Source organism: Molothrus aeneus, chromosome 5 (genome assembly GCF_037042795.1).
Source record: "Molothrus aeneus isolate 106 chromosome 5, BPBGC_Maene_1.0, whole genome shotgun sequence".
NCBI classification, from domain to species: Eukaryota; Metazoa; Chordata; class Aves; order Passeriformes; family Icteridae; genus Molothrus; species Molothrus aeneus.
Genome location: NC_089650.1, coordinates 69,576,568 through 69,592,244, shown reverse-complemented (window position 1 = coordinate 69,592,244; position 15,677 = coordinate 69,576,568). Strand labels below are relative to the sequence as shown.

Below are 15,677 nucleotides of genomic sequence, written 5' to 3'. Positions count from 1 at the left end.
AAAATTAAAGCTGATTAGAGGGCATTAACATTACATTTAAAGCAATAGACAGCAGCCCTCCTCTCTCTCAGCATAGTTGCAATATGTTCCCTTTTGTTCTGGGCTGCAAGAGGGAAGGGAGCAGCACTGCCAGCGACTCCAGGCTGGGCAGGATTTCTTCTTTAGCCATAAATTTTGAAAGAGGAGCTGCCTGTTGGCTGGTGTAAGAATTTAAAGCAGGTCTGACTACCTAAAGCAGTTCCCATCTTTGCTGTGCTATCAGGAAGCTGAAGTTCTTTTGGCTGATCCTGAATTTCCCTTGGAAAATTCAGATGATCTGACACTGTCTTCTGAGTGTCGTGTTGGGAAGTTTCATATTTGATGGATCCCAGTTGTTTTCTGTTAAATCCCCCAATTTACATGGTGACTCTTCATCCCAAGACCAGGAATTAGTCAGTCTGGCTGGGAACTCTCTGAATGTGATGCTTGACTGGGACTCCCTGTGGGTTTGGGTTGGATTTGAAGCCTGTTTGTTTGGTGGGTTTGTAGGATGCTTTTTCAGGCTTCTGCACCTTCATCTCACAGCCCCTCAGGAATTCAGGTGGCTTCAGCAGGAGCTGCTCAGAGCAGGATGGGTGCTGAAAAGAGGCCTTGTGGCAGGTGAAGGGATGTGTTTGTGTTCCCTGGATCCTGCTTTTCTCTGTGTTCAAGAAACCAAACCTCCAGGGAGAGCTCAGAGCCCCAGGCAGGGCCTGAAGGGGCTCCAGGAGAGCTGCAGAGGGACTGGGGCCAAGGCCTGCAGGGACAGCACCCAGGGAATGGCTCCCAGTGCCAGAGGGCAGCCAGGGATGGGATCTTGGCAATGAGGAATTCCTGGCTGGGCTGGGATTGCCAGAGCAGCTGGGGCTGCCCCTGCATCCCTGCAGTGCCCCAGGCCAGGCTGGACACTGGGGCTGGAGCAGCCTGGGACAGTGGGAGGTGTCCCTGCCACGGCAGGGGTGGCACTGGATGCCCTTGAAAGGTCCCTTCCCACCCAAAACCATTCCATGGTTCTGTGATCCCTTAGTGACCTTTCAGTTGACTTTACCACCAGCAGCATTCACATTAAATTCCAGGGGGGTTTTTTCCATTTATTGTGTGAAAATCCCCAACAACTTGGCTTTGAGAGCCATGCCCTGAGCTTTCCTGGTCCCCTCTGGGTGGCTGGGGCTGGCAGGGCCTGTGGCTCTGTGGTCACAGCAAAATTTTTGGGGTGTCTGTAGTAGATGGGAATTTTAATCCTTGGACAAGCTCCTGTCTAAAAGAGATGTGGTTGAAGCCAGGCAGGACAGGAATGGCAGCCAGTAGAGTTGGCATCTTCTTCTAAATACATCTGGAAGCACAAGGAAACATTTCCTTGTTTGCCACTGTTTCCAGCCCAGGAATGGGGATGTAAGGATGAGAAGGATGGAGGTGTTTTTGAAGGGTGTCTGCAAGCAGATCTCAGCAGTGCCACCCTCTGGGATCAGAGTTTTGGCTCCAGGATAGGGAATTGCTCTCCTGACAATCTGCACCTCTCCAGCCTGGTGCTGTTTTATTTACAGCCCTTGGCTTAGGGAGAAGGGCACAGGTAGGGGCAGAAATCTCTCCTGACCCATCAGAGATGCTGCTGAGTCCTTTTTCCTGGTCTTCTCCTCCATGCTTAACCTAACTTTGGTCAGAGGCTTGACCAGCAGAGCTTCTTCAGGGGGTCCAGACAGGATTGTGGTGCTCCTGGAAGGGCCACAGGCACCACCAGCCTGGAGAAAACAGTTGGGTGGACATAGATGAAGCCAAAATTGAGACCAGCTCTGCTTTGCTGCTCCTTTCTCCAGGATAAAATTCCCCTGTGCTGGATTCTCCCTGTAGTAACAACCCATTCCAAACCATCTGCAGCGTGTGGCAGCCCCACCTCAGCTTTTTGAGCCCATCTCTGGCAGATCTTCCAGCTTCACAGCAGAGATCCAGGGCAGTTTCGTGCTGCTGGCACCATCCCTGCTCATCCTGCTCCTCCAGAAACCCCAAAGAGAGGTCCCAGCTCTCCCTCCCTGTGAGCTGCTGCCCAGAGCAGAGCTAAATTTGTGCCTGGAGTTCAGGGCAGTTCCTCCAGCTGAGCCCAGGGCTGAGGCTGGGCAGTGCTCCCCACAGCTGGGGAGCAGCTGCAGCATCTCCCAGTGCAGATTTTGGCAGATTTTGGCTTGCAAGGCCTCCTGCCTCACCCCCATCCATGGTGGGGAGGGACAGTGCTGCACCACGGGCAAGGCTGGGGACGTCACCGCCGCTTCCACCTGTGCTGTGCCACTGGGAGTTCATTCCCTGGGATTCCCCTGGGCAGATGGAGAGGGGCTCCCTGACCCCCCTGCACCCCCATGGCAGAGCCTGCTGCAGCCTGCAGGTGGGTGACAGCGGGACACAGCTCCTGCCACCATCGGGGTGCCCTGGTGGCTGCGAGCTGGGCTGGCCCAGGCCAGAGCTGAACTGGGAATGGAAGGAGGCTGCTGTGACCCGAGGGCACTTTGTGAGCTGCGGGCCCTTAATGGCTGTCCCCGGGTGCAGGGTGCAATCTGATCCAAATGGGAAGCTGGCTGAAATCCCAGCAAGCTGTCGCTGCTGCGGGAGGCATCTTAGGAAATGAGCTGGGCTCTGGGAGCTCTCCCCCCGCCCTGGGGAAGGAGAAATGCCCTGCCTGCACCCTGGAGCTGCTCCCTGCGCTGAGGTTTGCTGGCTCTTCATTTACCGAGCTCGTGGCCTTTTGTTTTACACCAAAGTTTCCTCCCTGCGGGCCACTTGTGGTTTCTGTGCTCCCTCTCACCCTGCTCCTCTCTGGAATGTGCGTTCCCCACTTCCTGGATGGACTTCTCCAAACTCCAGCTGGCTCTTGGCTTTCTTTGCCTTGAAAAGTGCTCAGCCCCTCTTTTCTGAGAGCCTCAGCTGCTTCCTCAGCAGGCTCTGACCTCCCAAGTTCCTCCATTGCTTTTTTCCCGAGCACACCCAGAGGCTCACTCGGTGCCTGGATTTATCCTCCTCGTTGGATCTCCGGAGCAGGCTCTGATTTTAAAGGCTAAAAGCACAGCCCCATCTGTCTTGTGCCTCTGGGGCATAGTAAAGAGCCCTGTCCTGCAGCTCCTGAGCCTGTGAGCAGAAAGGTTTCCCTTGTGCACCAGCCCTGCCCTGGCAGAGTGAGGAACATGGGAGGTTTTACTGAATTTTCCCGAGGGGCTGCGCTGAACTTTCAGATTTCTGCTTTCCCAAGTGAAATTCTTTCCTCTTCCTTGATGTTCAGCCATTAGATTCGGGATTGAGGAGGACATTTCATGCTCTGGGATTGTCTGGGGTGTTGTTTGAGGCATCAGCAGGTTGCACAAGAGCCTGAGGAGATGCAGCTGCACCTTGGTGTCCCTTGGCTGGTGACCATTGGGTGGCTTTGTCCCAAACATTGGTGGGCACCCAAGGAAGAGAAGGCAAGTCTGTCACCATAAGGACTCTTCCAGTTTCCAGCACTTTGCTTGGAGCCTGGTCCCTGGACAGCAGTGGCTCAGCACTGGGATTTCCCTCCTGTGATGTGGAGTCCAGCTGAGCAGAGGGGAGGAGGCAGAACCACCTTCCCTTGCCCTCTGAGCATCAGGAACGCCCTTCCCACAGCCTGGTGTCCCTTTGGGAAGGCAGAGGAGGGTGATGTGTCTGTCCCTGCAGGGCCCTGTCTCCCAGTGACCTTCTCAGCTCGTGGAGACAGCTTGGCTTTGCTGTAAAGCAGCTCATGTGACAGCAGTAATCCTCAGAGGGTAAACAGCTGTGCAGGAAGATTCCAGGGAATCGCCCTATTTTCCCTGCTCCACACACACTGGGAGAGGCTGCACGAGCCCAGCCCCACTGGATGTCTCTGGAGCCATCCCTGAAAAGCCAGGGCAGGAGCCCTCACTTCCAGGATTCCTCCTGGGAGCCCTTGTGGAGCTGCAGAACAGGTTCCAAGAATTTTAAGAAAGCTGTTTCTCCTCAAGTGGTTTCCTCTGAATATTTTCCAAAACCATGAGTGGCATTTTTGAGCCTGAATTTGACTTCTGCCTCCCACCCTCTGTGGATTTTTTGGCATAATTTATTCCCTCACAGTTATAGAAATTCCTCTCTCTGGGTAACAATTTCTGGTGGCTCATGTGGACCCTGTTCTGCTCCTGGGATACTCAATGGAATTTTTGCCATCTGCCCATGGGAAGTTCAGTTCTGCCCTGGAGAAGATACAGACTGAGGGAACACTAGCTTGGCATTGGTTTGAAATTAATCATGGGTTTATTATTCCCACCCCCAGCTTACAGACTGTAGCAAACTTCCTTTCCCTGTGGGTTTGCCCCCTTGTTGTTCAGATCCCTGAACTTCCCCATCTCCCTTTTCCCCATGGTTTTAACCTTGCAAACCTCCCAAGGGAAGGTCAGTGAGTGTGTGCTGGTGCTGACAAGTCCAAGGAGCTGATGACAGCTAAAGCAGGTGGTTTTAGCCTGAGATCCAGGTTCCTGCACCTCACAGGCAGCAATTCCCCTGAGTTCCCTGCAGGAATGAGGTGCCTGGGATCAGGTAGGCAGCAGTTGCTTCGTAGCCGTGGAATCCCTGGGTTTCTCGAGCAGAAACCACCAGCAGGGTGTTTGTGGCTGCAGTAAATTGTCCACCAGTGGCCTGAGACAATCCCTTATTCCATGTAAGCCAGAGCCCAGCCCTCGGGAGGGACCATCTGTTCCTCTGGCCTAGGGCAGATTTGAGCAGAGCCCTCGCAGTGAAAGGCTCTCTGCTATTCCCCTGAGCTGCCTGATCTCTTCCCTTCCACCTCTTCCCATGGGGGAAACAACCAAAAACCCCAAAGCTTTGTACTGCCAAGCATTAGGGGAGCTCTAATTGGTGTGTAAAGTGGGACTGCTGCCTTTAAGTGGTGGACATGGAGCTAATGGAAGTGGAATTTTATTGCTGGCATCAATGAGGGATGTTCAGCTCCTTTGAAGTGGCAGGGATCAGCACCAGGGGGGTTTCTGCTCAGTCAGAGCCAGCAGTGAGTTTGGTCTCTGTTATTTCCCATTGCTCTGACCCAAGGATGAGTTATGATGTCTTTCTCAGAGGTTCCTGGTGTGTTCTCTCAAAAAAAAAAACAATTTGAGTTGCACTTCCAATAATAAGAGGTTTGAAGTCCAGCTTGGACTCAGCTGGGTTTTAGGGTTTCTGTGTATTTGCTGCTGTTGGAGATGTGCTTCCTCACCTGTGGGCCTCCCATCTGAGCCAGAGCAGTGGGGATTTGGGCCTGAATCATCCCAGCAAATAAAAAACAGAATTCTCCAGTCACCACCACCCCAGCTCTCTCATTCTCCAACCTGTTCTGTCTGCCTGGGAAGGACAGGACAGGCTCTTGCACTGCTTGATTCTCCTCACAGATTTTGTCTGTGCAGGTCCATGTGCCACAAATCTCCACTTTGCACATCCAGGGCGAGACCCACAGGGACAAAACAGCTGGAAATCTCCTTTTTGAGAAAACAAACTGATCCCTCTCCCTGCACCCATCATTGCTTTCTCTTGGTGTGCAAAGGATCCTTCCAACCCCCAGGCCTGGATGGTTGGAGCACAAAAGTTCTGTGCCTTCAGTCACCAGGCCAGAGCCCCAACTTTGTGGTTTTAGCACCAGATGTGCAGAGTTTAAAAGGGAGGAATCTGCCAGAGGCAGCAGCATTCCAAGGATAAATACTCTCAGGGGAGCGAGGTGGGAGCCCATCTCACCTGCCAGGCAGCGGGGGACGGTGGTGTACAAAACAGGAGGAATGTGGACTGTAAAAACTTGCTCTTTACATGAAAAGTTCCACATCTGAGCTGTGTTTTCACTGTGATTTATTGCTTACCTCGCTGAGGATGGGCCAGGTCCTACCTGGGGGGAAACTGGGCCAAATCTGTCCCTTGTCCTATAAAGGACGGGCTGTGGACACCAAAGCCCAGGAGGCTGCTGCAGGAGGGGATGTGCTGGTTTGCAGCAGGGATGCTTTTCTAGCTGGATTTGGAGGCTGTGCTTTGAGGTGAAGGGAAAAAAAAGGAGCCTTCAGGTGCATTTCCAGCCCCTTTTCCCCTGAGGAAAAAAGCCAAACTTACCTCCTGGTAGCTGGGCAGGACCTGGTGCGAGGTGAGGCTCCAGCAGATCACCACAGCTGCAGCTTTCCATACCAGGGTAAAGATTTAAATGCTTTCCCAAGGAGTTATCCTCCTCCAAAGGCTCTGCTGGGGGGCTGAAGCCACCTCTGTTGGGTTAGGAGCACAGAATTCCCTGGCACAGAGGCACTGATGGGGCAGGGAGGGAGAACCCGAGGCGTCGGACCCGCCGGTTGGCCATGAATGTGCACCCTGTTGTGGCAGGGAAGGCTCCTGGGGAGCAAATCTGCAAAAATGCTGGGAAAATGGCTTTTAGATGGAGCCAGGGCCTATCTGGTTACAGATTGCCTTTCTGCCAGCACAATGGCTGCTTTATGTCTCCATGTGCTCAGCGCTCTGTAGGATGTGCCCGCGTCCGTGCTCGCTCGCGATCCGTCGGCAGCGGCTCCGCTGAACCCTGCCAGGCACCCCGAGCCTTAAAATCACATGGAGCTCCTCCCAGGCCCCAAGGAGTGCCTGGATTCCATGAACTTCCCAGCCTCGTGCTCCTGGGATATGTGGAAATTCCACTTTGGCAGCCATTTCTGCTCCTCATTAGTCTCTCACGGTGGGAATTGTGGAGAGCTTTGTTGGAGGCGGCCTGAGCTTCTCCGTGATGGATTTCACTGCAGACTTTCCTCAGTGGGCCTCTCTGGGCCAATTCAACATCTAAATGTTGGTAAAATATCTGGCAGTGCCTTATTCTTACCTCCCACTTTACCTTCCACTTACACACTCCATGTTCTGTATGGAATTAGAAATATTTTAGTTGCTCTGCCTGATATTGGGGTGCTAATTCTGTGGGGGCACTGAATTTTTGCACTCACCCAGTAAACCAAAGGATGCATTTCCTATGAATACATTAATCACCCCACTAAATCCCCCTCTCCAGCTGTAGTATCTCCCCTTTTACATTTGCATTTCATTGTCAGGCATCCTAGCAGCAGACTATTCGTGCTGCAAGTGGAACATGGCAGAGGGTTCATCAGGTGAGTGGATTTTTGTGGTGGTAGTTTGGAATGTTGGGATTTAGCTGGTTTTGCACTTGGACCTTTAGGTCCCTCTTGGTGTTTCTTGGGGTTAAAGGGGCTCTGTCTGTCTGGTTTTTGTGCCTGAACACCGTTTGGGGTTGCAATGCCTTTGGGATGTGGTGATTTCACTCAGGTAATAAAATGGTTTTGTAATTTTAGGTGGTGCCCTGCCATGCTTCACACAGTAGCCATTAATAAAAAATTATGGAAAATACAGGACACTAAAAGCTGTTTATAAAAGCAGGATAAGAATCCATCTCTCCCTCTGGGAGAGCCCCTGGGGATGTTAAAAGCAAAGTATTTTTGGCAAAATCTACCAGGGATCCCTTTGAGGTGATTGTTCAGAATCTCGTTCACCGGTTTAACACCTGATTCCTGAGGAGAGGAACAGGCTGATTTATCCTGAGGTGTTTCCTCTTCCCATTTCCTGAGAAGCTGGGCACAGATAACCCCTGTTTTGTACCAACACCCAGCAGATCATGGGGGAAGCAGAGCCCAGCTGGAGCAGACCTTTGGGGTTTGGACTTTCTCTATTTTTATCTGCGTTTCGTGTAGAGATGATTGACCACGATAGACTTCTAATCTTCTCAGGTGTGTCCACGCCAAAGCCAGCTCATCAGGGAGGCTTAGACAGGTTATTCTCTAAGCTTCCAGCCCTGGAGCCCAGGAAAAACCTTCCTTCCCACAGGCAGACACATTCCCTGGGTTTGTCACCCCTCCTTAGTGACAAATCAACTCCAGTTTAAGGTGCCATGCCCTGGAGACCCAGCACGAGAGGGGCAGGTCTAGGTGAGGACTGAGTTTAAGCAGGGACAGCTCAGTTCTGCCTCAGGTGATGCCCAGGGGCTGTTCTCCAGCTCTAAACTCACCCCATGAAGGGGAGAGGAGGGGACAGATGGCCTCAGGTAAGGCAAAGCAAAAAGTGTGGAGCTAATCCACCCCCAGGACACCAAACTGCTGTTCTGCTTTTCCCAAGCACCCTTTTCTTGGGAGTTTTTCCATCCAAAAAAAAAGAGAAAAGCTGGGATTTCAGATTGTTTCCCATGTTAAACATCACTGCAAGTTTTTCTCCTCCTGGGACTGTCCTTGCTGCAAAGACAGGTCCGTGGCACTGGTGTCACCAGTGAAGGACATGTTTGTCCCCAGTGCTGCAGACTGTGGGTCTTTGCTGTGCCAGGGAAGAGTCTGGGCATCATGTTGGCTCAATGGGATTTAATTCCCTTCTTTCCATGGAAGTGCTGAGGCTCCAGGGGAGATAATTCCTGTCAGTCAGGAGTTCCAGCTCTGTGGTTTTTGTCTCCAAGTGCCGCAACCTTAAAAGAAGTCCAAAAACTCCCTAAACATCCAAAACAAACCCCAAAAACTCAAAGCCCCCACAAAAGATCTAAGAAGAAATAAGGGATATCAAGCCAAAGATGTTTCAGGTCTTGGCTAGGCCGTGGCCCTTCCCTCTTCATCGGGAGGAAGAAACCAGGAGTGTCCCAAAGATGCTGGTGCTCCCAGCCAGGGAAGGAAGGTTGGTCCCCGACCAAGATTTGGAGGTAAACCTCAACTTTGGATGTTTGGATTTTATTTAAAACACCACCTTGTTGCAAAATACCAACATTGTGCTGAAGCTGAGTGGGTGGGAGGAAGATTGAGCTGTGTAAATGTGGTGTTGCCTCCTGGCCTGTCCCGTTCCCATGGTGTCCCAGATCAACCAGTGGCTTTGGGGGTCACTGAGACAGCAACTCCTGCTGCCCTGAGTGAGCAGAGAGGGAAAACTCCCTGCAGCAGATCCAGAGGAACCAGAATCCCACACTGCATCAGTTAGGAGATCTCCAAGGTCACCAAATCCCAGCTGTGCCAAATCCCCACTGTGTCCCCCAGCCCAGAGCCCTTAGTGCCACATCCAGGCATTCCTCGAAAAGCCCAGGAAAGAAGGAGTCACTGACCATGTTAAGCAGGCAGGAGACCCCCCCAGGGACAGTCTGAGAGATGAGCTGTGACCATGGAGGTGTGGTGGATGCAGGGAAGGAGGCAGTGACTCTGGGCTGCATCCTGTGCAGCTGTGGATGGGAATGTTGGATCTCATCTCCTGCATTTATCTTCCCTTCTAAGGAAAAGTCAGGGCTATGATGTAATTTAATTGTCTTTGATATCAAAGCCTCGGGTGCCTCATTAAATTGTTCTTTATTGGGGTTTTGACCAGAGTAGCTCCTGTAAAGACAGATGATGGGGGATCTTGAATGAGGACTGCAGCTTCCTGCAGATGATTTGGTGGAGAAGCCTTCACATTTTGACCTGGCTGGCACAGGGGTTCTGCAGGGAGGAGCTGTGACTTGTGAGCCTGGAAAGCTCTCAGAGCTTGCATCACTGCATGGGGGTTTTGTGGTTTGTCAGCATCACAGAATCCAGACCAGCTGGGGTTGGAAGGGACCAAAGATCATCCTGTTCCAGCCACACCTCCCACTATCCCAGGTTGCCCCAAGCCCTGTCCCAGCTGGCCTTGGACGCTTCCAGACATGGGGCACTGAGCCATTTCTGATGGGAACAATCCTTCCAGTTATCATCCTGAAAGATGTCAGAGTCAATCTTGCAGCTGAGGTGGTAAAAGATGGAGGGTGAGCTTTCAGTTCGTCTTATCTTAAACCAAGTGTCTGTGTTGAGAGATGTCTTCTGCTCCTCTGCCACTGCTGAGTGTGGTGGGATTCCTGAAATGCTTTGTTTCTGAGGCTGGCTTTGGGTGAAATCCCTTCTGGGGTGTCACGTCAGCACCTCGTGCCTCAAGGGACACGTTTGGTTTGGCACTCCAGCATTTGTCAGGGTAACACCTGACTCTGAGAGCTCTCATTTCAGCTGCTGTGGCTGGACCTTGTTAGAAACTGGTTTATCTCCCTGAAAATACACCCTGGTGCCCACTGATTGTCCCCTCCCTCCACCTCTTGAAGGCCTCTGCAGTCAGTTCCCCAGAAAGGAGGTGGTCAAGAGGATATTTTTTTTAAATCTTCACCAACCCAGTTCCCAGTCAAAGGAAGCATCTAATAAAAATATCAATTGTGGGACATTTTACCATTTGTGCTGAGCAGTGTTGGCAGTAACACTCCAGGTGCTGTCCAAAGGTCCAGTTGGTGAGGACAGAAATGGGTTTTGCTCCAGGATTCTGTAGGACCAGCCCCTCTCCTGAGCCAGCCTCAGTCTTACTTCCTCTAAAACACCTCCAGTGATGGAGACTTTGCTCCAGAGCTTCACCAACCTTATGCTCAGCTGTCATCTGGGATTTTTCCACCTCCTAAGTGCAGGTTTCCATGCTGCACTTCAAGCTCGTGTCTTACTGGGGGCAAGACAATCAGAAAAGATGATTATTCCCTACTTACCTGCATCAGCCTTGATGTTTTACACCTGGAAAGACAGATCAAAGCATGCCCAGTGCCCCTTTATTGTGCTGCCCACCAAGGGCAAACATTTCATTTTTTGGAAGTCTTCTGGCTTGATTTTCTTTTTTTGTGTATTAAAATCTACTCATTCTGAATCATTGACAAAAATTCTTCCATCACATCTTCCAAAGTCACCCTTGGCTCTGCAGGGAGTGTGGTGATGAGATGGTGTCTGCTGCCCTGTGAGCCAGGGCCCTGCAGTGCATTCCTGAGCACAGGAATTTCAGCTGGATTCCCCAGCCCTGCCTCCAGAGGAGGGGAAGGAGAAGGTGCAGGAGGATCTGCCACAAAAGGCTTCAGCAGGATGGTGCTCAGCACAGCTTGCTCTGGTTTCCCCCAGTGCTGATGGAAACAAACTCCTCGGGAGGAGTTGGACGTCCACAGCCAAGAAAGTCCAGTGGAAAATTCCACTTTTTTGAGCCTTTTCCATTTGGTGCTGAAACAGGGGGCCGAGGGACTGGTGAGGTCGCTCACTCCTGACCCTGGCCTTTGGTGCCCAAGAAACCAGAGCAAGAAGAGTCAACCTTCACCTCTGGATCCCCTGGATCCCCAATAGCAGCAGCAGTTGAGGTTCTGGGCTTTCATCTGGGCTTTCATCTGGGTTTTCATCATTTTGCCTTGCTCCAAACCAGACAGTGTCCTGTGCTCTCCGAGGGGCTCCAAGGTGATGGCTCAAGTCCTTGTGCATTTTCCATTTTGTGCCATAAAAGAACTCCCAAGAGCAATAGTTCTGTGCTGTTTCGTGACCCCACACTTGTGTCCCCACTCCTCCTCCACGCCCAGCAATGTTCCTTGTGACATCTCAACCTGCAGAGCCATAAACTCCCCTCAGGGGCCATCTCCACTCTTGGGTTCTTCCCTCAAGCACGAGGGTGCTGAGAAGTTCCCACCATCTGCTCACCTGCCTGGAGCTGGCTCCTCACCCCTGCTGAGGACAGAGGGGCTTTTTGGGGGCTCCACGGCGGGGAAGCAAAGGCACAGCCTGGCTGCCTCTTCCTGGGAGCCCACGGGCATGGTTTGTGCTGCTCTGTGTGTGATCCATCCCCTCTGCTGCTGTCCCTGCCAGGCAGGAGCTGCTCTGAGCAGCCTCAGGTTCCAGTGGGATCCCATTCCCTGCCTGCCCCGTTCCTCACAGCCCCACTCCACTTTCTGTGCACAAATGTATTTCCCAAAGACTCAAGAAGTTGGTTTGGGGCTGGCTGGGTTTTGGGGTTTTTTTTTGTCTAATGGATTTCCTGTTTTTAATACAATTGAAAGGGTCTGAAATCCATGCTTTAGATTAACATATGCCAGCTAGATTAGGGCTAATCAGGGCGCAGGTCTGAGCAGATGCAGTGCGGGGCCAATCCCAGACCTGATTACAGCATCTCAGTGCTTTAATCGTCTCTCTCCCAAGGGCGATCGGCTCTGCTCTAATGCACAGCAGACTTTGCAGCCCTCTCCTGCTCTGGTTTGTCACCACCCCTGGCAGGAAGGGCCACCACGTCATCTGCTGAGGCGATTTGTGTTAATCCCACGCAGAGCAGAGCGGGATCCGCGCCGCCTCTCACCGAGACTTCCCAGGAGCTCCCAGAGCTGCCCAGGCTCGGCCAAGCCCTGGCTGAACAAACTCACCCTTCCCAAACACCCCCATGGGTGCCCAGGGCTCGCCAGTGCCTGCTTTTGGCACGTTTGGACAGAGCGGTGGCTCGAGCATGGCGCAGTCTGTGGCCCACGGGGGGTGGTGGTGGCTCTGCTCCCTGGGCTGTCCATGTTTGATCTCCTCTGGGTTAACAACCCAAGTAACCCAAAGGGCTTAGTTGGCTTGTTGGTCTGGAGCACGGATTTGAGGTGCATCCCAGGCCAGAGCTCCAGCTCTTGCCTAAACTGGGCTGTGCTGTGTTCCCCCGAGGGGTCTGCTCAGAGATTCCCTTCAGCCGGGCTGAGCCTGAGCTCTGTTTGCTCATTTCTTCTGTTCCTGAAATTCCCACTGACCAGAGGGAGCTGGGAACCTCCTCCTGACTCTGTGCCTCCGTGGGAGCTGGTGCTGAACAACCAAGCAGGGAACCAGTTCCTTGGCTGGGCCTGGGGCGTGTGGCCAGGAGCCCTCAGGCTGGGGCATCAGGAGCATTCCCAGCCCCGGAGCCCGAGGGGAGGGCTGAGGCAGCGCCGGGGTCACCCACCTGGTCAGCATGATTAACTCCTAAGCTTTCCTGTCTGCACACAGAGTTATCCAAGGACACAGAGCTGCCTCTGTTACCAAACCAGTGCCCTTGGTGGGGCAGAGCTCTGCTCCCTGCTCCTCAGCCCAAAGGGGTTGCGCTGCTTTTTCGGGAAAGCCTCGCTCGGGAGCCTGCTGTCCTGGCAGGGCTGCCCATCCATCCCGTGCTGCTGCTGCTGCTGCTGCTGGAAGCATTTGCTGACCTCAAAAAGCTGGTTTTTCCCCCAGCAGAGGTGTGGGTAGTTTCTGAAATGTCTAAATGAGCTCTCTTGTCCAAATCCCCTTGGTCAAGCCAAAGGTGGAGGTGGGCACAGGGATAACACCGGGGTAGAACGATGGAGTTTCTCCTCCCAGCCTGCAGGATTTGCCATTCCCCTGCCCTGTCCAACTCTGTTGAGAGCTCCTTGCTATTTTTTCTGCCTCTTTCCACCATTCACATCACAGTGGCCCTCAGGGGCCCCGTTGTTTTGTTGTCACCTTGGTTGGTGTTTCCTGGCTCACCAGGACTCGCCTTTGGCACTGCAGCGTTTTCCTCCCAGCCCGAAGCTTTGCCAGCTCCATCCTCAGCCTGGAGGCATCTGATCCATTCCTGCAGCCTTGGCAAAAGCTGTTTCTACTTTGCTGGACCCATCCATGGCTGGGGAAGGGCTGAGAAAGGGGGATTGCTTTCCTTTCTCTGTGCTGTGTGTCACATGCACACTGTGAGAGCCTGGGGCCGGTGCCAGGAGCAGGGTTGGCTTGGCCAGGGCTTGTTGCCCTTTCCCAGGAGGAAGGGAATTGTGTTGGAGAGGGTTGTAATGGGGTTCATGGATGCACAGCAATGGGATCCTCTCACATGCCACTGGTGGGGTGACCTGCAGAGTTACAGGGGATGGGAGAAGCCAAATTTATCCCTTCTTCAGCCCCACAGTTCCCAATTCTGGGTATATCAAGTGGAAAACCTGTGAAGAGCGTGTGGAGGATCCCTGGTGGGCTGTGGGGTGGGTGGGAGCAATCCCTGCTCCAGGAAAACTCGGCCTGATGGGTTTGGCTGAGCAGCTCCCTGCTGTACCACCCCAAAACATGGCTGGGCTGGGTTCCTCCTCCAGAAATGATGTTATTTCTTTCCTCCTCATCCTTATTCCTTCCCTGGAGCTGCCACCCATCTCAACCCCATCCCATCCCTATTCCCATCCCGTTGGCTCCAGGGAGGGCAGATCCAGCTCAGCGAGGCCACCAAGGCACAGATCATCCACCCAGCCTGGACACAGCTGGGACGCCACTTCCTGAAGTTCCAAAGTCCTAAAGGTCCTTCCTGATTGCTGCTTTCCATGGATAGAGTCACGGCATGGTTTGGGTGGGAAGGAACTTTAAAGATCATCCAGTTCCAACCCAAACCATGGGCAGGGACACCTTCAAATATCCCAGGATGCTCCAAACCCTGTCCAACCTTGGACATTGCAGGGATGCAGGGGCAGCCCCAGCTGCTCTGGCAATTCCAGCCCAGCCAGGAATTCCTCATTGCCAAGATCCCATCCCTGGCTGCCCTCTGGCACTGGGAGCCATTCCCTGGGTGCTGTCCCTGCAGGCCTTGGCCCCAGTCCCTCTGCAGCTCTCCTGGAGCCCCTGGAATGTGCTGGAAGCTCTCCCTGGAGCCTTCTCTAGGCTGGGCACCCCCAGCTCTCCCAGCCTGGCTCCAGAGCAGAGGGGCTCCAGCCCTGCAGCAGCTCCGGGGCCTCCTCTGGGTTCACCCCAGCAGCTCCAGATCCTCACGGAGTAGAGAACCCCCCTCCAGGTGGGAGAGCTCCAAAGAGCCACCCCCAGCGGCAGCCCCCACACCCCTGGGCACCTCCCGTGGCTGCTCTGTCCCCTCTCCTGACGCCGCGGGTGTCCCTTTGTCCCCGCAGGGCTGGTGCAGATCCCGGTGAGCATGTACCAGACGGTGGTGACCAGCCTGGCGCAGGGGAACGGCCCGGTGCAGGTGGCGATGGCGCCGGTGACCACGCGGATCGCGGACACGGCCGTCACCATGGACGGGCAGGCGGTGGAGGTGGTGACCCTGGACCAGTGACCCCGGAGCAGCCCCACCCTGCCCAGCCTCCTCCACTGCAGATTTTTTATGCCTCTCCAGAGATGCAATCAGGTGGCATTTGAGTCTCTCCCGGCTTTGGAAACAAAACTTTTTTTTTTTTCTTTTTCTTTTTTTTTTTCTCTTTTTTTTTTTTTTTAATTGAGAAAAACAGAAAAAAAGCAAAAAAAAAAAAAAACCAAAAAACCAACCAAATCCTGGCAGAGGATGTGTGTAAAGTGCATTTTTCTAGCGCCACTCTGCTCTCGGAGGAACGAGAAGCCAAATTGTGACGGGACTTTGATTCTGAGGAGGTTGGAAAGAAAAGAAAAAGAAAAATACAGCGACCCTTTATGCCCCCTTTTCCCCCACGTGGGATCGAGCAGGAGGAGGCTGGGGGGCAGCACGGACACCCTCAGCCAGCACCGACCTCGACAGCAAATTAGGTATCAAAGATTTTAATATGGACTTTTATATTCCGAAAAACCCACCCTGGATAAACAAACAAAACAAAACAAAAAAGAAAATAAATAAAAACAACAAAAAAACCAACAAACCACAAAAGGAAAAAAAAAAAGTTTGGGGAAAAAAAAAAAAAAAAGACTCCTCTCCTGGGAAGGAAAAAAAAAAAAATTTAAAAAAAAAAGAAATGCATGTGTGACTGCAGGGGGGTGGATGGAGACCTCCCGAAGGGATGATGCTCTTCCAGGAGCCTGCCGGGGGATCCGCGCCCGCTGGGCTCCCTTGGTGCACACTGGAGACCTGTTCCTACTTCTCTGCTCTCCTACCTGCCATTTGACATCCTCGGGGTTGTTTTTGTTTTTTTTTCCTTTATTATT

The 15,677-nt window shown here is 52.9% G+C and overlaps 1 protein-coding gene across 2 annotated transcripts in view; it reads left to right on the top strand.

The window, feature by feature from the left end:
- The window catches only part of NRF1 (nuclear respiratory factor 1), a 60,792-nt gene extending 45,862 nt beyond the window's left edge, over positions 1-14,930 (top strand). For both annotated transcript variants that reach the window (XM_066550161.1, XM_066550162.1), the window contains one exon: positions 14,678-14,930. In XM_066550161.1, the coding sequence (XP_066406258.1) occupies positions 14,678-14,841 (164 nt within the window). In that variant the 3' untranslated portion in view covers positions 14,842-14,930. The remainder of the gene's footprint in view (positions 1-14,677) is intronic.
- Positions 14,931-15,677: the final 747 nt, after the last annotated feature.